This window comes from Liolophura sinensis, chromosome 8 (genome assembly GCF_032854445.1).
Source record: "Liolophura sinensis isolate JHLJ2023 chromosome 8, CUHK_Ljap_v2, whole genome shotgun sequence".
In the NCBI taxonomy this organism is placed as follows: Eukaryota; Metazoa; Mollusca; class Polyplacophora; order Chitonida; family Chitonidae; genus Liolophura; species Liolophura sinensis.
This window is the reverse complement of record NC_088302.1, coordinates 3,121,164-3,143,033: the sequence shown is the minus strand read 5'-3', so window position 1 is coordinate 3,143,033 and position 21,870 is coordinate 3,121,164. Positions and strand designations below refer to the sequence as shown.

Below are 21,870 nucleotides of genomic sequence, written 5' to 3'. Positions count from 1 at the left end.
TACATCTGATAATAAAATGACCTCCTTTAATTCTTGTTATTTTTGGGCCTTTTCCAGAGTCTAACTAGGTTAAATTTAAGGACTAGAAATTTGGACTCATCTCACCAGTAGAAGAACTTCGATTTATCCTCATAAATATGGTTTTTGAGTCGTCTGAAGATAAATTTGCGCTTTGTACACAATGTTGAGGAAATATATGCTATTGTTACCACCTTTTTTACATCTACTGTTAGCCTTAAGGAGCATAGCTACAGGCCGTTATGGGTGTATTATACGGGGTCGTTTCTTTCCACCCACGAAATACGTGTCACATATATAGCGGCTTTCATAGTTGTCTGTTTATTATATGTGGGTTCATTTAGAAAATAATGAGTGGACAAAAAAATAAGAATGCATGGTCATGTTGGTATACAGGTGGTTCTAGATCACAGTATTATAAACGCCACGTGGCAGACACGGGTACATGTAGGCAGAATTTAATTCCTTTTAAGAAAACCCAGTCTGTATTGTTAATATGAAAACAGTCCTCAATGCTGGGTGTCAAAGGTCTTGAATACACGGCCATTGGACAAACTTCCTACCAGCGTGTGACGTATGAATGAAGACAGCGTGAACGTAGACTAATGGGATTTAATATACCTGGGGGCCAATCGGGGTATAGGTGAAGTACAGAGTATATAGCGGATTTGGTGACGTATATATTTTCAGAAGCCTTGATACGTGTGAACAATGCGCAGGTTCTTCAAAAGCTGACACCTCAGAACATGGCGTTTATCGTGTAATATTTGACTACGAGCATTTAATTAAGCTTTCGTGTATGGGTATGTAGGATACGTTTCATAGCCTGTGCGTTTTGGCTCGGTCCAAACTACACACAGGATTGGCCCCTAATCGCTTGTATACGATTATTAATGCTTAGGGGGACATTGGCTCTCGAAAACCCAAGCGAGTTACACCAGTTTCCGCCTGGAGGGTCTATATTCTCCACGGGTGCTCCATGAGGTTGAACCGTGGGATTTGTACGAGATTTATTAGACAGTTAGCTGTGCTCAGAGATGGCAATCAACTGCATGGCTTACTGTCTGTAACACTTAAGACACATCACAACAAGAGAACCTCCAGTGTTTATTGTTTATTGCACGTACCTATATATTACACCTTAATGTTTATATCAAGCACGATAAACTTGAGAACAATGCGTACAAAATTAATTTAGAGCCTACACTCTCCTTCCTATGTGCATTGAAGGGCTAAATGTGTAGCCCATAGTCGCCGACAGAAACATGCCAAGGCTCATACCCTAGGGATAAACACGCATAATTATCGATCAAAAATATGTATATTGTATCAAAAGAATGTAGATACCAAAACATTCTCTCACAGTAATAAATATTAATCTTTGTGACATTTCTCTCCAGTGGTAATCAGACAATCAGATTATAATGTTAGACTTACATAAATCACTAGCCGAAGCTAATTTATTCAACATTTGTAATATATACAGACGTGGTTAATCTATTATGAACTATAATGGCATGTACTCAAAGTAGCCTTCACATGCGTGTCGAAAAATATTAATGGTTTGTTCGGCAATCACGGACGTAACATTCTAGGCCGGCGGACGCAGTTTAGCGATGGGTTCGTTGATGGGGGGTGGGGGTGTAGGTGGCGGAGAGAGCTATGTAGGTCTAAACAGAGGCGGTAATTAACAAGGGAGTGTACTAACGAACTGTATACATACAGTAGGGGCTATATATGATATATGATAAAATCGGTCTTTTGGCCTAAAAATACATTAGAATTTATTATCATAAATTTAAATAAAATAGAATTCACATGTTTTTTTCTTCTTTTAAAAAAATTATTTAATGAGTTTATTTAAAGTGAATTCGAGGCTAGCCGTACAGCCTAAACATGATCACAGCTTTCAGGTCACATATTGTGTATGTATGATATATTATTATAGGTAGGCTGGCTATGCACGCTGTATGATAAATCACTATATATGGGCGATTTCAGGAGGTCTGAAAGTACATACACACACTGAATGTTCGCGAAACACTTAATTATGTATCGATTCGTGTTTTATTACGTGATTTATCTACAAGGCCAATATACAGATAAGTACATGCTGAAAAAAAATTCTTGCACACGTGGATCTAAATACGCGGTTCACATTCGAAGTTTCCAATAAGCATATTAATTGTAACAAAAAGTATTCACATTCAAGCATACGTGCGTATGCATTTTAACATGTATGTAGCTCACATAGGGCCTATGCAGTTTTTAATACTCTGGTTGAGCGATCTTTGGCTCTGTTTAAGGCCGCATTTTGCTGGCGGATGTGTTAAGTGCGTGATACTTAATTCACAGAGCACAGACTAGATATCCTATATAGGAGCAGCTCCTCATAGGCATACAGTGTATGAACACTTGAAACTCAAATGACTATATGCCGGTATATTTAGGCCATAGGTCTACACCATCGGTATGATCAGTTCAATAATATAAAATGTACGTACGTGCAGGCAAAGAACACTTAACCGATATTTAAAGCATATCCTTCGATTCCTCGTTTGTACTCGTAATGAAACTATTAAGTCATATGGGTCTTCTCTGAAAGAATAAAATTAAACTACAAACTATACTGCTGTATAAGCTACGTAAAGAGATCAAAATAAGAAGAGTCCATTCCTATCGAGCGAGGCTAGCTGAGTGTAGAGTCAGTGAACAGGCGTGTACAAGGATACCCTCTGTAAAATATCACAGTTCCTGCCTCGCCTGATATAACAGTTGCCAAATACGTTGACGTCACGAAATCGGGTCACATGCGGAGAGCTGGCAGGGGATTGGCTAACGCCGATTTTACTGTTGACATCAGCAATCTATTTCGTTCCCATGAAAACCAACATCGCTTTCTTGAGAAGAATTTTAATATGTTACCTGTTTGAGCATAACTCCTTTCCGATCCACGCGACCCGGCTTATCTCAGTGCGGATGCGTGAAAGCTAGATGTCTAAGTGAGACAGATGTCGTGGGTATATGCCGGGCTGAACATCTCTATATCGTGCAGTTCACACTGTATTATATACTAAACTGCTCGTGAGCATAGTGTCGATGTAAAGGAGGAATTACCGCGACTCAGCTCGTGCTGGTCTGGGGACACGGATTGAGGGTCTCTGTCCAGCTAAACCGACTAGTGTTTCCGAGGATGACGGCGAAGACCAGCTGGGGGCCCCGGGAAGCCGGCCAAATCTACCTTTGTGGCATGATCAAGATCCATTAGCAGCTCGCACGACTATCCAGCATGTGATGAGGTCCAAAACTGGGGGGATATATTGTTAGCACACACTGGGTTTGGTTATGATTACTGATAAGGATTTATAAAACACACAGAGCGCGTTGCGTCACCATTCACTAATTTAATCAACAATACGGCAGATGGAAGCTCTTGGCGTTTGTGGCAAATCTCGCCGGTTATTATTCAGTGGTGAATTTCCTTCAGGTTGTAACGTGATCTGTGGATGTTTTTACCGCACGTTTGTCTGTACCATATATTCGTATTGCCCGTTGTAAAAATGCGTATGGCTTTCAATGCCGGATGCCAAATGCGCAAGATGGATTGTTGCATTTCTGTGGCAAAGGAATTGTGATATCCTGTGAACATTTTGTTCCCTTCTGGAGGTCGCTATCGTGTAATCAGGTGTGGAATTCACACGGCCGTGTCGCTGTTCGTGATAAGCGCCGTGTTATAGTCAACTACTGGCAACTGTTAACGCAAAAGAATCATCGCCACCTTGTGACAGGAACACGGCGGTCTGGGTTGCTGCCTTAGACAGATTTCGGCATCGATCAACAAGACAAGCAGTATATAGGCCTAATCATATCTACACAGCGTAGCGGAAAGCCACAGGTGGGATCTTACAGACGAATGTTAAGCTGTCTGTGTGAAGTGCTATGTTCACCAAATGAAATAGCCTATCTATAATTTTATACAACTATTTGAGACGTCAGCTGTCTTAATCGTCACAGGCCGCGGTGGAGCACATTGCGGGCAGGTAATTTGGATTGATTGACGGGAGGATGCGGATGAGGTAGGCCCTACTGTCATCAAATACGCCGATAGCCTTGATTACTCAGCCTTGTCCACGACAAATATATTTGTGATAAAACAAAAAGAACCAGAAGGAAAACGAATTCATATACACGTATGCCGGATCCAAAAGGTATTTAAAATGTGTCCAGGCAGATCGTTAAAGTATGTGAGCTAGCTAACACAAGCTGTCATTATTTATTTATTCAATGAAATACGGATTTGTTCTTATGTCAATTTTAAGACGGAATTCTATTCTAAGTCGTTCAAATATTTTAATTGTGTGATCATCGAGGTATCGATTAGGTATTTTGCTGCTTGCGTATAGTCTGGATTGAGGTGGGAGTCTATTTTCGGTGAGAGGGGCTTGTCAATCGGACTGCGGTAATTTATGGCTACAGTCAGGCTGTACTGAGTCGTGGATGAAGTTCGTAGTGAAGAGACGGCACATATGGTACAACCGCCGGCCGGAGCTGTCGCGCTCTGAAGGGAGAAAAACCCTGCCTGTCTCCTTCTCTCCCCGCCAAGGCACCTTAACGGGAGCATGGGGTGTACCCCAAGTATTCACGTCTCTCAAACCGGTGTTGTTTACTGCCGGGATTCGGACGAGTCAAATTCCCCTCGGCCCTCGGCCACGTTTAGTTCCGCACACCATTCCCATGGACATATTATACTCGGAGACAACGCTACAGAAATCACTACAAGTACAACAACAACAACAACGGCAGCCGCAGTCTCCGTGACCGCCCCGGTGGGGAAGGGCAGGCGGGGTGGCAAAAACGACCGGACAAACGTCAGTATTTCGGAGGCAGAAACCCAAACAAGCCGTGTCAACATGAAGGTAAGCACCCCCCCTCTCAATGGTCCCCTTTTTTGTTTCTTGTTTACTTGGACTATGTCAGCGCGTGGTTTTGTTTGTTCAACCATTTACACCAAAACCGCCGTGTTTAAAGAGCTAGATCTGGTTCAGCTATAGTGTCACAATATTAGGGATTAAATTCTTTAATTGCTGTTCAAAGCTACACAAACAAAAAGGCCCTTACAATTGATGAACTCACGTTTATTAACGAGGCAGTATGCTTTTACTACACTGGGCTGTCAAAAATATATGATGTCTTAATAGGCCTACTGTATGGATATGCCATATGAAGGTTTTCATGCAGATTGTCATGTACACTCAACAGGTGTCCAAAAATCCAAGATCTATGAGGGCTTGGAAGATTAAGGCTAAAATAATTTCCATGTATGGTTACATGTATATGCCAGTGAAACTTGAGTGTAAAGTACTGTATCTTGTGAGTTGTGACATATGGTTGGCTTAGATAGGCAGAGTTGACATTTCACTTACAGTTAGCTGATAGGTGTAGCCTTTTTATACGCGCAGAGCTGTAGATACTGCAGGCCTATGCCATGCAGCGGTATCTTATACAAGTAACAGTATGTGTGTTATAATGAGATGGGGTGGGGTGTTTGATGGGGGGGGGGGGGGGTGGTTAGCAGAGTGGCTATAAGGTGCTTCGCTAATTTCTGTCACTAGGACATACGAGGTGGTTGTTCAGATCAGGTATGCACAGGGGATAAGTACATTTCCACTCTCTCCGTGTTCAGTGGTTCTTCGTATAAGCGAAAATGTCTTGAGTATACATGGTGTTAAACAAGAATGTTTAAAAAAATTATAAGGGATTTATGTTGGAAAGTATTACCACTGTCTCGCCATTGATGAAATCAAACAGCGATGTGCATATATGTGTCTGTCATCAATCAAGTTGGGCAAAGAAATTTCTTAATTACTTAACCTCAACCGCAAAAAAGGAGACAGAGGACATGTTATGTAAGCATCAGTAGATAGCATCAGTAGAGAGATTTTCATGTTGCCAAATTTGTATTTGTAAAATTATATCCACTCCAAAATACATGTATGTGCTAGTATTGAATATGGTACAGTTAATGGTAGAACATGTGGTTGTCAACCCAGCAGGACTTTCTACATCATTCATTCTACACAGAGATTCTGATTCGGCAGCGTGTATCTCGCTTGTGTGCAGCAGGCAAATTGATATGAAAAAACATGCAAGGTTACTTCCAAATCTCTGTAGGATCTATAGAGAATATAAAAAGTACATTTTAATAGATTAGGAAAACATGAATGACCAGATTTGGAAGTGGAAGTAATGAAACAGGTAAATGTCCATGTATGCATATCTGGTCTTGTCTGACCAGGATGTGAAGCATGCAGATTTTGTATAACAACCAAGTGTAACAGGGTGATATATAACACCTCTGGGCGGCGGAGGGGAATTTGGCTTTTATTAGTCATGTGGTAGAAGCATAGACTCCAAACCGAGAGATCAGTGGCTCAAGTCCCCATCTGGTAAGCCCCCATCACACTGATGTCTGTATTTGTGGCAGTAGCTAATATGTTTGTTTCTTCCTTTTTGTTGTCCAGTGTTATGCTCAGATATGGGATGGTGCTAAATTAGTCTACTCTAAGTACATGTAGATGTACTGTGCGTATATACGTTGACATAAAGTTTACATCTGTATTCATGTGTTGGCCTCTGTGACCAAGTGGTTAGTGTGCTAGCGCAGCACAGTAATTCTGAAGCCACTTACCAGTGCTCACCAAACACCAATCAAATAAATACACGTATATAAATGTGTTCATGTATATCAACGAATAATCTTATCAACAGACTATAAGCATTCTGATGAATATGATCTGACAGTAAGTCATTTTTCTGATTGTTTTTCTCCAGCTCTGGAATTTTTTTTATCTTAAAGTAGCTTTATGAATTGCTTGGATTTCATGTAGATAGCTGGTGATGAATTTACGTACACAGTTTCAGTGGAACAGACCTGTATGGTTTTTGGGGCCTTAAGAAGACAGTTGATGGCTACATGTGCATGTTTGATATGCTTATCTTTGAATCCCAGTCTTGGGCAGAGAATTTTCAAGGCTTCACTGCCTGCATGTTATTAAAAATTCTTTCTTGATTTTTTTTTACTCTCGTAAAGTAGGATAAATTAAAGCTTTGTTTAATTCGATTTTATTATTTTATCATTCACTGATTATATTTACCTTTAATGTAAGCTGATCACAAATTTCTGCAGTATGTACATACTGTGTACACTGTGGAGTGTGTGTGTAAGGGCTAAAGCCACATAGATGGGCCTAGGGGCACCCAGCAGGGGTGAAACTGTTTGATATTTTGAGTTGTTCAGGATGATTATTTCTACAAGAATTGAGGTCATCCAATATGATCTAAGGTGTGAAATGTATTAAATTTTATTTATATCATTGAAAAACAGCAAGAAAGTGGATTCTGTACAAGAGACCATCACACTTATATGTGTCTGAAATTATGAACATTTACATGATAGAAAGTTTATCTTTGAGATAACCTGGGCTCAATTAAATGTCATCATTTTTGTTTTGAGCTCTTAAAAACTAGTTCATGATCGAACATTTTGACCCTTGCCTATCACTGTCAATGGGGCCTCTGAATTCCACCTTAGAATTCAAATGTTTTTAAGACATTTAAATCTGTTAAAAAAATTAAAAGAAGGATGTGATGGATTTTAGGTTTTTAGTCTGTCTGATGATAGTGAGGACTTTATGTTGTCTTTTTTCGTAAGTGGCAATCAAGAAATCGATCAGTCAGTGTGTTTCGCTTATTAAATATGCGTAGATGCATTTGGCCGCAATATTCAGAATGTCCATAGAGAATATTATTTTCTGTTTATTCTGGTTGGTTAAAACTTCTTATCCAAGTGAAGATTTGTTTCTGTCCCTGTCAAGTTAAAGAGAGAAAAAAATCCAGCATTTATGCGTCCACAATGTGTTAAAATAAGGAATTCCAGGACACTCTGGCTCTAATATGAAGCCTGATGTCTAATACTGGCACTTTGCCAAGGAAGCAAGGTGCTGTTATGGCAACATGTCAACTTAATCATTAGGATGCTAAAATGATGGAAATAACTTGTGCACAAGCTGCATGTATCAAGTGACTAGGGCTTCTTAATGCTGTAGTAATTGTGAATATAAGTATGTACGCTGACAAAACAATGAAGTAAATGAGTTTATAGTGAGGAACTTTAATAATGATTTGATTTCATCCATTCATGAGGTGTTTTTACCTTGATGTGCAGCTTATAAACTGTCCAGTGTAAGAGTTTAGAACATGCATGTGTGTATGTGCCATGCATGTGTGTATGTGCCATGCATGTGTGTATGTGCCATGCATGTGTGTATGTCCCATGCATGTGTGTATGTCCCATGCCATTGTACATTGTAAAAATCTGTCCTTTACTGAGTCACAATATATTTCTCACACACCATTTTGGGATAACTTTTTGTTTGCTGTCATGTTTTCTGATACACCAAAAATGGAGCACCAGTACAGTGATCCATCATCCTGTTATAATATTCTTGTCCTAAGATTTCTATATTTATCCACCCCACTGAGTTAATCACTGTTTAGTTGTGTTGCCATGGTGATGTGATGCGATTGTTGTGTTGACATGCAGCTCCATGACATGGACACCTCCAAGACAGCATTTAAACATCGACTGTGAAAAAAGAGCTTTTTGTAGAATTGCTCTTCTTATTTGATTAACCTTTGGATAAACTCTTTTTTTTTTCTTTGTATGGTATACTCATTTCTGATTTTTTTCCTCATCTCTGATTTTATTTCCTGAGAATTCCAGGAAGCATTGTTGATGTCTCTCAGATGCATGAACAGAGATGCAACTCTGTGAAACTTCATGTCTTATTGCTGAAGACAACCAAGATGATTTGGTAAAGATAGCTATTTAAAGTATGACTGCCAGAAAGAGTTGCCTTTGGATTTTATTTTAAGGTTCTTAATATTTCAGTGGGGTTATGCTCAGCAAACATATGTTTAATAATGACCTCAGCCTGACCAGTTTGAAGTTTAAACTTTCATTAGTTAAGGTTGTTTAAATTGGGTCAGCTAATTTGCCTCTGGGTCAGCTACATGTAGTCTGTTGGGTCTGCTAGTCAAGGTTTCCGCTAGGTCTGTTTTGCATCCAGTAAACGGACCCATTTTCCCGGAAAAGCTACCGAAAATTCCCCTTCAGACATAAAAAAGTGAAATGAAGGCAAGTCTATTCAATCAGCATTGGAATATTCGAATGCTTCTACAGATATGTTGATGGCAATAAAAAGTTAAAGCACTGAGCAAACCAATCTTCACACTTGCCAAACTCCTGTATACCCGCTACATCATTGATGAGTCCCGTACCTGCATCTCATCAAAATTTCTATTTTTAGTATATATGTGTGGGAGAACATTGACGTAATGCACGGGGGGTTAATGGCCCGTGCTCCAGCATAATAGCTAGCATGCATAGGCCTATAGTAGCCCAAAAATCTGATCTGATTTATTTTCTGGAGGAAACCCTGACCAGTTGTACATTGGGTCAGCTAGTGTACATTGGGTCCGCTAGCTATACCTTGGATTAGCCAGTAGTATATGGGGTCATCTAGTTGTACATTGGGTCAGCTGGTTGCACATTGGGTCAGCTGGCTGCACATTGGGCCAGCGAGGTGTACATTGGGTCAGCTAGTTGTACATTAGGTCAGCTAGTTGTACATTGGGTCAGCTTGTACATTGGGTCAGCCAGTAGTACATTACATCAGCCAGAAGTACTTTGGGTCAGCTAGTTGTGCATTGGATCAACCTATTGTACATTGGGTCAGACAGTAGTACATTGGGTCAGCTACTTGTACATTGAGTCAGCTAGGTGTAAATTGAGTTGGCATTGGATCAGCTAGTTGTACATTGGGTCATGAAGTTGGATATTGGGTCATGTAGCTGTTGGGGGTAGGGTCATGTAGCTGTTGGGGGTAGGGTCATGTAGCTGTTGGGGTTGGGTCCTGTGTTGTAGGTCATTGGGTTCTGTATTGTTGCACATTGCATCCTGTGTTACTGGACATTAAGTCCTTTGTTGCTGGACATTGGATCATGTAGTTGTACATTGGGTCAGCTAGATGGACATTGGTCATGTAGTTGGACATTGGTCATGTAGTTGGACATTAAGTCAGCTGGTTGGACATTGGGTCAGAAAGGAAGACAATAGGTCACAGTTGTACATAGGGTCATGTAGTTGGTCATTGGGTCATGTTCCCACCATCCGTCCTTTGCTCTGTCCATTGTTCCATCACTGTATTCATTGTCCCTTACTATATTCATTGTTCCCACTAGCCTTCCATTCCTCTATCCATTCCTCCCTCCATTCCTCCCTCCATCCCTCCCTTCCTATCTACATCCCTCTACCCATCGATCTCTTCCTCCTTACATCGCTCTATCCATTCCTCCCTCCATCCCTCCCTTCCTATCTACATCCCTCAACTCATCTTTCTCTCCATTCCTCTATCCATTCTTCCCTTCATCCCTCTATCCATCCTATCTACATCCCTCAACTCATCTTTCTCTTTATTCCTCTATCCATTCTTCCCTCTATCCATCCCTCCCTTCCTATCTACATCCCTCTACCCATCGTTCTCTCCCTCCTTACATCCTTCTATCCATTCTTCCCTCCATCCCTCTATCCATCCTATCTACATCCCTCAACTCATCTTTCTCTTTATTCCTCTATCCATTCTTCCCTCCATGCCTCTATCCATCCCTTCCTTCCTATCTACATCCCTCTACCCATCGTTCTCTCCCTCCTTACATCCCTCTATCCATTCTTCCCTCCATCCCTCTATCCATCCTATCTACATCCCTCAACTCATCTTTCTCTTTATTCCTCTATCCATTCTTCCCTCTATCCATCCCTACCTTCCTATCTACATCCCTCTACCCATCGTTCTCTCCCTCCTTACATCCTTCTATCCATTCTTCCCTCCATGCCTCTATCCATCCCTTCCTTCCTATCTACATCCCTCTACCCATCGTTCTCTCCCTCCTTACATCCCTCTATCCATTCTTCCCTCCATCCCTCTATCCATCCCTCCCTTCCTATCTACATCCCTCTACCCATCGTTCTCTCCCTCCTTACATTCCTCTACCCATTCTTCCCTCCATCCTCTATCCATCCATCCCTCCATCCATCCCTCCCTCCATTCATCCCTCTCTCCCTCCCTCCATACATCCCTCCCTACATACCTCTATCAATCCTCCTTGGCTGCCCTCCCTCTACCCGTCCTTCCGTCTATCCATTCTTCCCTCCATCCCTCCCTTTATCCATCCCTCCCTTCCTATCTACATCCCTCTACCCATCGTTCTCTCTTTCGCCACATCCCTATATCCATTCTTCCCTCCATTCCTCCATCCATCCCTCCCTTCCTATCTATGTCCCTCTACCCATCTTTCCCTCCATTCCTCTATCCATTCTTCCCTCCATCTCCTTTCCTATCTACATCCCTCTACTCATCTTTCTCTCCATTCCTCTATCCATCCCTCCCTTGCTGTCTACATCTCTCTACCCATCATTCTCTACATTCCTGTATCCATTCTTTCCTCCATCCCTCTATCCATACCTCCCTTCCTATCTACATCCCTCTCCTCATCTTTCTCTCCATTCCTCTATCCATTCTTCCCTCTATCCATCCCTCTCTTGCTATCTACATCCCTCTACCCATCTTTCTCTACATTCCTCTATCCATTCTTCCCTCCATCCCTCTATCCATCCCTCCCTTCCTATCTACATCCCTCTACTCATCTTTCTCTACATTCCTCTATCCATTCTTCCCTCTATCCATCCCTCTCTTGCTATCTACATCCCTCTACCCATCTTTCTCTACATTCCTCTATCCATTCTTCCCTCCATCCCTCTATCCATCCCTCCCTTCCTATCTACATCCCTCTACCCATCGTTCTCTCCCTCCTTACATTCCTCTACCCATTCTTCCCTCCATCCTCTATCCATCCATCCCTCCATCCATCCCTCCCTCCATTCATCCCTCTCTCCCTCCCTCCATACATCCCTCCCTACATACCTCTATCAATCCTCCTTGGCTGCCCTCCCTCTACCCATCCTTCCGTCTATCCATTCTTCCCTCCATCCCTCCCTTTATCCATTTCTCCCTTCCTATCTACATCCTTCTACCCATCTTTCTCTACATTCCTCTATCCATTCTTCCCTCTATCCATCCCTCTCTTGCTATCTACATCCCTCTACCCATCTTTCTCTACATTCCTCTACCCATTCTTCCCTCCATCCCTCTATCCATCCCTCCCTTCATATCTACATCCCTCTACCCATTGTTCTCTACATCCCTCTATCCATTCTTCCCTCCATCCCTCCCTTCCTATCTACATCCCTCTACTCATCTTTCTCTACATTCCTCTATCCATTCTTCCCTCCATCCCTCTATCCATCCCTCCCTTCCTATCTACATTCCATCTCCTCATCTTTCTCTCCATTCCTCTATCCATTCTTCCCTCTATCCATCCCTGTCTTGCTATCTGCATCCCTCTACCCATCTTTCTCTACATTCCTGTATCCATTCTTCCCTCCATCCCTCTATCCATTCTCCCTTCCTATCTACATCCCTCTCCTCATCTTTCTCTCCATTCCTCTATCCATTCTTCCCTCTATCCCTCCCTCCCTTGCTATCTACATCCCTCTACCCATCGTTCTCTACATTACTCTATCCATTCTTCCCTCTATCCATCCCTCCCTTCCTATCTACATCCCTCTACCCATCTTTCTCTACATTCCTGTATCCATTCTTCCCTCCATCCCTCTATCCATCCCTCCCTTCCTATCTACATCCCTCTCCTCATCTTTCTCTCCATTCCTCTAACCATTCTTCCCTCTATCCCTCCCTCCCTTCCTATCTACATCCCTCTACCCATCTTTCTCTACATTCCTTTATCCATTCTTCCCTCAAGCCTCTATCCATCCCTTCCTTCATATCTACATCCCTCTACCCATTGTTCTCTACATTCCTCTATCCATTCTTCCTTCCATCTCTCTATCCATCCCTCCCTTCCTATCTATATCCCTCTACCCATCGTTCTCTCCATCACTCTATCTTTCCCTCCCTTCATACCTTCATTCCTCTACCCATCTTTCCCTCCCTACATCCCTCTATCCATCCTTCCTTCCCTTCCTACATACCTCTATCCATCCTCCTTGTCCGCCCTCCCTCTACCCATCCTTCCTGCTACCTGTCCTTCCTGCTACCCATCCTTCCCGCTACCCGTCTTTTCCTGCATTCCTCCATCCATCCTTCCCTCCATCCCTTTATTCATCCCTCCCTTCCTATCTACATCCCTCTACCCATCGTTCTCTCCCTCCCTACATCCCTCTATCCATTCTTCCCTCCAACCCTCTATTCATTCTTCCCTCCATCCCTCTATCCATCCCTCCCTTTCTAGCTACATCCCTCTACCCATCGTTCTCTCCCTCCCTACATCCCTCTATCCATCTTTCCCTCCCTTGCAGCATCTCTCTCTTCATTAAAGCTTGTGCTGTCTACAAATCTAATGGGAACGAAAGTCATACGAGGAAACTAACTAAATATGTTTGTTTACCAGTGTTTAACCATGATACATGGAGTAGACTGCTATGGTTTTTGACTCACTGACAACATATCTACCATGTTGATGCCACAGTTTTTGTGAAAACTTTTCAGTACTTCTACATGTATTCTAAAAGTGTAAAGATGTGCACCATTCAAAATGTTGCGTTTTGTGTAAATGGCAGCTATGCGACATTTTAAGACTCAAAATTTGGCATGTAATTCATGTTAATAATGTCAGATACATTGACTATTGTTAAATTTGTCTGTTTGTCTGTCTGTCTGCTTATTGTACATTCTTTCAAGTAATAGATGTCATTTATTAAAAATTTCAATTCATATATGCACGTAATGAAGAAAAAGCCTGTCCAGTTACATTTACAATGTGATGACAAATTTATAGTTATGTTAAGAACAGATTTAGCAGTAAAAAAAATACAATTTTCTCTCAGTTTACTTCTTTTTTGAAGTAAAATATGTATATGTTGTTCGTTAGATGGACTAGCCATGTCAGAAAAGATGTCATAAAAATTGGAAAAATTATGGTAACGTTCAAGTTTTGCCAGTAGGCTCTCTAGTATGTACCCTACTTTATGGTGACTTTGAAATACCTGCCTGAACACTTCTAAAATTAGATCCAGTTGACAGGTATTACAGACAAGAAAAGTGCATGTTGGTGGTTGTATATGACATGACTACATAAGTAATTTGTCATTTCCAGCTAGTCTTAGAATTCCTCTTAATACTGATAAGTGTTATATAGGAAGTGAAAAATTGGTGAACGTGTGTTGAATGCATGTACATGTCACCTTGATGATAGGCATGATGTATTGTGGATGTAGCCTATTGTACAGGGCGTACATATAGTAGCTACATCAGTGAGGGCTGTGATGCAGCATTGACAGGCACAGTGAGGAGCAGTGGGTGAGGTGCAAAGGGTGAGGTGCAGTGGGTTTTGTGCAATGGGTGAGGTGCAGTGGGAGATGTGCAGTGGGTGAGGTGCTGTGAGCGATGTACAGTGGGTGAGGTGCAGTGGGAGATGTGCAGTGGGTGAGGTGCAGTGAGCGATATACAGTGGGTGAGGCACAATGAGTGAGGCACAATCCATCCATTATACCATCCATCCGTCCATTATAGCATCCATCCATCCATCTAGTATACCATCCATCCATCTAGTATACCATCCATCCATCCATTATACCATCCATCCATTATACCATCCATCCATCATATCCTCCATCCATCCAGTATACGATCCAACCCTCCAATATACCATCCATCCAACCATCCACTTTTAGCCCTCCATCTGTTCATCCATACATTCGTTCACCTACTCATCCACATATTCACCCACCCATGCACATTGTCCACCCAGCAATTTATCTGACCATTCACCCATTTGTCCATCCATCCATGCACCTACTAATCCACTCTGTAGCCCAGCCATCCACCCACACCATCCACTCAGCCATACATCTGACTATTTGTCCATCTAGCTCAGCCATGCACCCATAGAGTCCACTCAGCCATCCATGTGACCCATTCACCCATTTGTTCATTCATCTGTGCACCCATTGATCCACTCTGTAGCTCAGCCATGCACCCACACTGTCCACTCTCGCATCCATCCATCGATCCACCCACTAATCCACTCAGTAGCTCAGCCATGCACCCACACTGCCCACTCAGCCATCCATCTGACCATTTACCTATGTATCCATCCATCCACCGACTAACCCGCTGTGTAGCTCAGGCATGCAACCACACTGTCCATTTGTCCATCCATCCATCCACCCACTAATCCACTCTGTAGCTAAGGTATGCACCTACACCATCCACTTAGCCATCCATGCGACTATTTACCAATCTATTCACCCACTAATCCACCCTATTGCTCAGCCATGCACCAACAATGTCTAGTCAGCTATCCATCTGACCATTCACCCATTTATCCATCTATACACCCACTAATCTGCTCTTTTGCTTCATCACACCCTCCACAGCCATCTGTCCATCCATCTATCCACTCGCTAATCCACCATCTGACCCAGCCATACACCCACTCCGTCCACTCAGCCATCCATCTGACCATTCACTCATTTATCCATCCATCCACTAATCCACTCTGTAGCTCAGCCATCCATCCACACCATCCACTCGGTCATCCATCCCACCACCCATTTACCCATCCATCGATCCATTCTGTAAGCCACCCTGTAGCTCAGCCATTCATCAACACCATCCACTCGGTCATCCATCTCACCACCCATCTACCCATCCATTGATTCATCTACTAAGCCACCCTGTAGCTTAGCCATCTTACATCGTCTACTCAGCCATCTATCCCACCACTCATCTACCCATCCACTCACTAATCAACTCTGTAGCTAAGCCATTTATCTACACTGTCCACTCAATCATCCATGTGACCACCCATCTACCCATCCATCACTCCATCCACTGAGCCACACTGTAGCCCAGCCATACACCCTGTCATACACCCACTCAGCCATCAAACCATTCAGTTATTTATCCACCCAGTCACTCACCCATCTGTCCTTTAGCCGAGCCACCCCTTTCTTCTGCCTGTTAACTTGACTGCTGTCATATACATGCAACTCATGTATAAATAAATTAAAGAAATATATATTTATACGTAAATCAAATGGCTTGGTTTTCAGCTAACTGCTCATACATATCTTCCTGGTGATGATAGATCGTAGATAAACTGGCTGACTAAGACCTGATCAGATTGTGTCATGAGTCGTGACCCACATTTAACAGCTGACTGCTTCACGGTCACATCTTACTCGGTAGATCAGCATTCATCACTTGTAATAGCTGGCACAGAGCTCCTCTTCGGCTGGTGCTTCCGCCTGCATTGTCTAGAGTACGAGCGAACAGAAAAAAAAATCATGTGAAACACAGGTAAGGCCATTGTGATGTTAATGCAGAACACGGTTTTACCTGTAAAACACAAATGATTACTGGTTGACCTGAGGGGACCCTTACATCATTGTTTTGGCTGGAAATCTGTGAATGGAACACTTCTCCTGAAGCTTCTGACAAGTGATATATGCTTGTATAGCTCCAACAGACCTACAGGTCTATGGAGAGTTTACACGTACACTTCCTCTCTGTTTAGAGGTGGGCATGTGTCTATAATGGCTTAATATCACCATTGTCCTCATTGTTTTTACATGCAAATATCACAGTCTTTTATGACAACTTCAATGAGGTTGATTGCATCAGGCACCCTTTGCTGTTTATGGGTCATAGAAGTTTGTGAACATACATTTTGACAGTCCAGCTCCTATATATGCACACATATACAGTACATATGTACGTGTTTAATTTACGATTTAATAACCTTATGGTTTTGTTTTTTTTAAGGAGAACCATAGGCCTACAGAGCTATCATGTCCTGGTCAGTGTAGTGCTCCTGTATGGGAATCATGATGTACCTGTGTTTTAGTAATACATAACATGTTTACTTGCGCTGGTACTGTATGCTTGTCTCATTGGCTGTGAAATTTGTGACAACTGTCCAATCACAAGCATTGTTGAGTAATTCACTATGGCACAAATTTATGCTTATACTTTATGTGTCATTTTTGTTTGTATTCACATGTAGTTGGTAAAACTTATCATGAACATCTGAAACCTGATGAATACTGACTTTTATCTGTGTATAAAAGAGGCAGTCAGTAACTGTAAATAAAATGATTGCATTTTTCTAACCATGCTTCATTTAATTGAGTCTTTGAGTGTATTCATTTGTAAACTCTATTAAAACCACATTGTAGCTTGACTTTAATAATTTAACCGGTGTGTGCATGTACTCTAGCAGAAGTGTATAGCCTATTCACTAGTTCATATAGACTTATATACACGCTCTTCTAATTAGATTTTTTTCTTTTAGTCTAATGATAGTTACCGTTACCAGTTTTGTCTTGACTTTTAACATTAGGAGGCTGATGTATCCAGTGTTATTAATGGCCCAGTTCTATCGTTATTGACAACTTTTTGGTATGACTTTATGAAGTTTCACCATTGTTTGTTGTTGTTGTTGGGTTTGGTCTCTCGTAGCAACTGCTGCGATTCATCTGGTATGTTAATTGGACAGCTGTATGAAAATGGCCTTCATAGGACTGTAATTGTTACCGATCCTTATTAGCCAAGCATCCATCGCTTCCATCCATCTCCTTTTCAGCCCGAAATAACGCTTGGTTTAAATCAATGTGTCTGCTTATCACTCAAACCTTGACGACGGCCATCAGAGCTGTAGCCAGTTGATCATTGTCGCTATGGTATCTGCAGTAGATAGCAATGCAATTGTGCCAACAACTCGGATCCGAGCAGAAATGGTCCAGGCAGATTTCACTGAGGTCACTTTATGGTCATTCTTAATCTGTGTCCCTGAAGAAGGAAACGAGAAGATAAAAAAATATAAATTAAGGCTTTAGTGTTATGAAGCCATTATCCTGATGTATGATAGATGGTTACCAGTCAAAGTGGCTATGTCAGTCATTTTTATTGAGCTTTAATTTCTCGTTTCCCAGCATTCTGCCACAGCCTGGTTAAATGAGGCCTGGGAAAAAGCACTAACAATTGTGATTAATATCTTATAGCATTTATGGAGGTTTTTTGTGCACCATTAAAGGGCCAGAGCTGGGTATACAACGTAAGGGTCAGGGGTATGGGGTGGCACTAATCTTGCACTCTCAGTCATGGAAATGAGACGAAAATTAACCAGGCAGGCAGACCAACAAAATTAACCATGCAGGCAGACCAACAAAAGAAATACATTTGAAAAGGATCTCTGACGTCCGTGCTATTCAACCTCACTTTCAAAGATTTTTCTCCGATATATTGCCTTACTTGTGTTTGGCTTGGCAGCCATGGTGAATAATTAAAGCAAACCAGTGATTTTTTTTGTCGCACGCCATACTTTTGTTTATCATACAGGTTAGGAGGGTTTGCTGTTGTTTCAATCAAGGTGCTCTTCACCCTTACATATGTACCGATGTATCTCTAGCAACATAATAATATGTCTTATAATATAAAATGTATTATATTTTAATGTATATTTCAAAACAGTGATATAGCCATTATTATACTCTGTAATGTCCAAACATGTTCAGTAAATGTCTAGTTTGATTCAACACCTGAAAACTTGAATATAACATAAATCAGTATAAATCTTCTAACCTTTCTCATTGCTTAAAGTATGCTTAATATTAGACACCAGTAGTTTGTGATAAAAAGTAGTTCATTTCTGTTTATCAGCCAGTGCATTAGTAAGTCAGTCAGGTAAGCAGTCAACCAATCATTCGATGAATAAGTCATTCAATAAGCCAGTCACTCTGTCTGAGCAAGTCAGGAAACCAACGCTACCATATAGCTCACTATATCGGTCAACCAGTCAGCCATTAGTCAGTCAACCTGTTGGTCAGCCATTAGTCAGTCAACTAGCCACCTTTTGTCAGTCAACCTGTGAGTCAGCCTTTAGTCAGTCCTAATGTGAGTCAGCCATTAGTCAGTCCTACTGTCTGTCAGCCATTAGTCAGTTAACCAGTCGCTCATTAGTCGGACAACCAGTCACCCATTAGTCAGTCAACCAGTCTGTCACCCATTAGTCAGTCAACCAGTCTGTTACTCATTAGTCAGTCAACCTGTCAGTCAGCCATTAGCTAGTCAACCAGTCTGTCTGTAAACCAGTCACCCATTAGTCAGACAAGCTGTCAGTCACCTATTAGTCAGTCAACCAGTCTGTCACCCATTAGTCATTCAGCCATTAGTCAGTCAACCAGTCTGTCTGTCAACCATTCACCCATTAATGAATCAGTCTGTGGGACAGCCATTAGTCTGTCAACCAGTCAGTCACCCATTAGTCAGTCAGTCTGTCTGTCAACCATTCACCCATTGGTCAGTCAACCTGTCAGTCTGCCATTAGTCTGTCATCCTATCAGTTCACCAGACTGTTGACCAGCCAATCTGTCAGTCAACCATGCAATCAGTCAAAGGTATCACACCGGGCACATGTATAAATGGGTGTGGACCTAAACAGTAGCTTTACATGAGGTATAGTTTTTTCATTTCACAGGATTGGCTTATAATACATGGTGCATATGTGTTAACTAGTACATTTGTGTATTTACTTGATTTTTCTTATGTGTACATAACAGGGTTTGTGTTTAAGTCCATGTTTTGTTGTGATGTGTGCTTATATACACGCTGCTTGGCTGCTGTCGGCTTCAAGGATAAAAACCATATTGGACAAGGGTCAGTGTTTTGGATTAAGGATTAAGGGTGGGTGGGGGGGGGGGAGTACAGCTGGCCTGAGGGTCAGTGTGTACTGTTAGGTTATGTAGGGTTTATCACACCTGTCTACAGCCCCTCTCTCCCAGGGGACAGGCAGCTTTACTGTGAGCAGCTCTCTAGTGTTGGCCTATTTGACTGATAGAGTCAGGCCGCCCGACCCTCTCTGCTCATACAAGTCTACCTGCTCTTACCCGCAACCCACCTGCCGTGGTGAAACTTTACCTGTAGGTCTCCATTGTCATTATACTGACGTAGTCTGCTGGTATGGTGTCAATGTTTACAGCAGCCAATGTTGTCCAGTGTTAAGAATTTACAGCAGACTGCTGTTGTCAGGAGAAACTGCCTCTGATTACTGAAGCTATAGATGCTTAGAGCGAGTCAAGTAATTTAAGGTTCCGGCTTTAGGGTAGAGGGGAGCACACAAACCGCTGACATACACAATCATAGCTGAGCACAGGCCACGCGGCAGTCTATGACGGCAGGCAAGTAATGATCCCTTGTTGACTAGGGAGTTAAGCCATCTGTATTCACCTGGCCGGATCAGGTCGCCCGCAGGCCGTTTTCCAAGAATTTTAGCGGAAACTGTTGCTATGTCAAGCTGGCAGACACCTGGTGTGATCAGGAGAGAGGTACTGAGTGTACGGAGATCAGTGTGAACAGGTATGACAGGGACCGTGTAATCAAGGCTTGTGTGCTGACCACACAACACTATCACTACCACAGGTATACCAAACCTCACCACTCGCGCAGAAAACTGGATTTAGTACCCGTCTGCTTGTACAGGTACACCTACATTTAGGCCAGGATTTATTTCACACATCAAAGACCCAGGCCAACCAAAGAGGCCCTTCTCTCCCCCAAAGGCTGTGGGGGTTAAGGGGGGACAGACAGTTGAGAGTACTTGTGCTTGAGTATTACCTAAGTGACAGTTGTACACCTGCTGACAGGTAGCCCTCTCATTGAACACATGTACCAGGCCTATAGATGGGGACTTAGCCCTAACTGTACAGCTCACACTGGAGCCAGCGACAGGAAACCCTCTCAAATGGAAGGACAGGTCTGTATATACTGTAACATTCATACTGTAACATACCTAGCTCAGGTGTACTATCCAGCTCAGGTTCATCTTAGATTTAGCTCAGGTGTACAGTCGAGCTCAACTTCATCTTACATTTACTGCAGGTGTACATTCCAGCTCAGCTTCATCTGACATTTCGTAATGACCCAGGAGTCTCTCACCAATGCGGTCGCTGTGAGTTCAAGTCCAGCTCATGCTGGCTTCCTCTCCGGCCGTACGTGAGAAGGTCTGTCAGCAACCTGCGGATGGTCGTGGGTTTCCCCCGGGCTCTGCTCGGTTTCCACCCACCATAATGCTGGCCGCCGTCGTATAAGTGAAATATTCTTGAGTACGGCGTAAAACACCAATCAAAAAAAAAAAAAAAAAAAATCATCTGACATTTAACTCAGGTGTACTATCCAGCTCAACTTCATCATATATTTAGGCATACTGTCCATCTCAGCTTCTTCATAAATTTAGCTCAGATGTGCTGTCCTGCTCAACTTCATATATTTATCTCAAATATAATGTCCAGCTCAACTTCATCTGACATTTAGCTCAGGTGTACTATCCATCTCAGCTTCGTCTTACATTTAGCTCAGGTGTACTATCCAGTTCAACTTCATCTGACATTTAGCTCAGGTGTACTATCCATCTCAGCTTCGTCTTACATTTAGCTCAGGTGTACTATCCAGCTCAACTTCATCATATATTTAGCTCAGGTGTACTATTCAGCTCAACTTCATCTGACATTTAGCTCAGGTGTACTATCCAGCTCAACTTCATCATATATTTAGCTCAGGTGTACTATCCAGCTCAACTTCATCATATATTTAGCTCAGGTGTACTATCCAGCTCAACTTCATCATATATTTAGCTCAGGTGTACTATCCAGCTCAA

The 21,870-nt window shown here is 42.3% G+C and overlaps 1 protein-coding gene across 2 annotated transcripts in view; it reads left to right on the top strand.

The window, feature by feature from the left end:
* Nucleotides 1-2,905: 2,905 nt before the first annotated feature.
* The window catches only part of LOC135472889 (high affinity cAMP-specific and IBMX-insensitive 3',5'-cyclic phosphodiesterase 8B-like), a 114,404-nt gene continuing 95,439 nt past the window's right edge, over nucleotides 2,906-21,870 (top strand). The window contains exon 1 of one of the 2 annotated variants that reach the window (XM_064752601.1): nucleotides 2,906-4,934. In XM_064752601.1, coding sequence (XP_064608671.1) covers nucleotides 4,638-4,934 — 297 coding nt within the window. In that variant the 5' untranslated portion in view covers nucleotides 2,906-4,637. Of the gene's footprint in view, nucleotides 4,935-20,128; nucleotides 20,971-21,870 lie in introns of those variants that run through there. The other variant, XM_064752602.1, reaches the window with a different exon arrangement.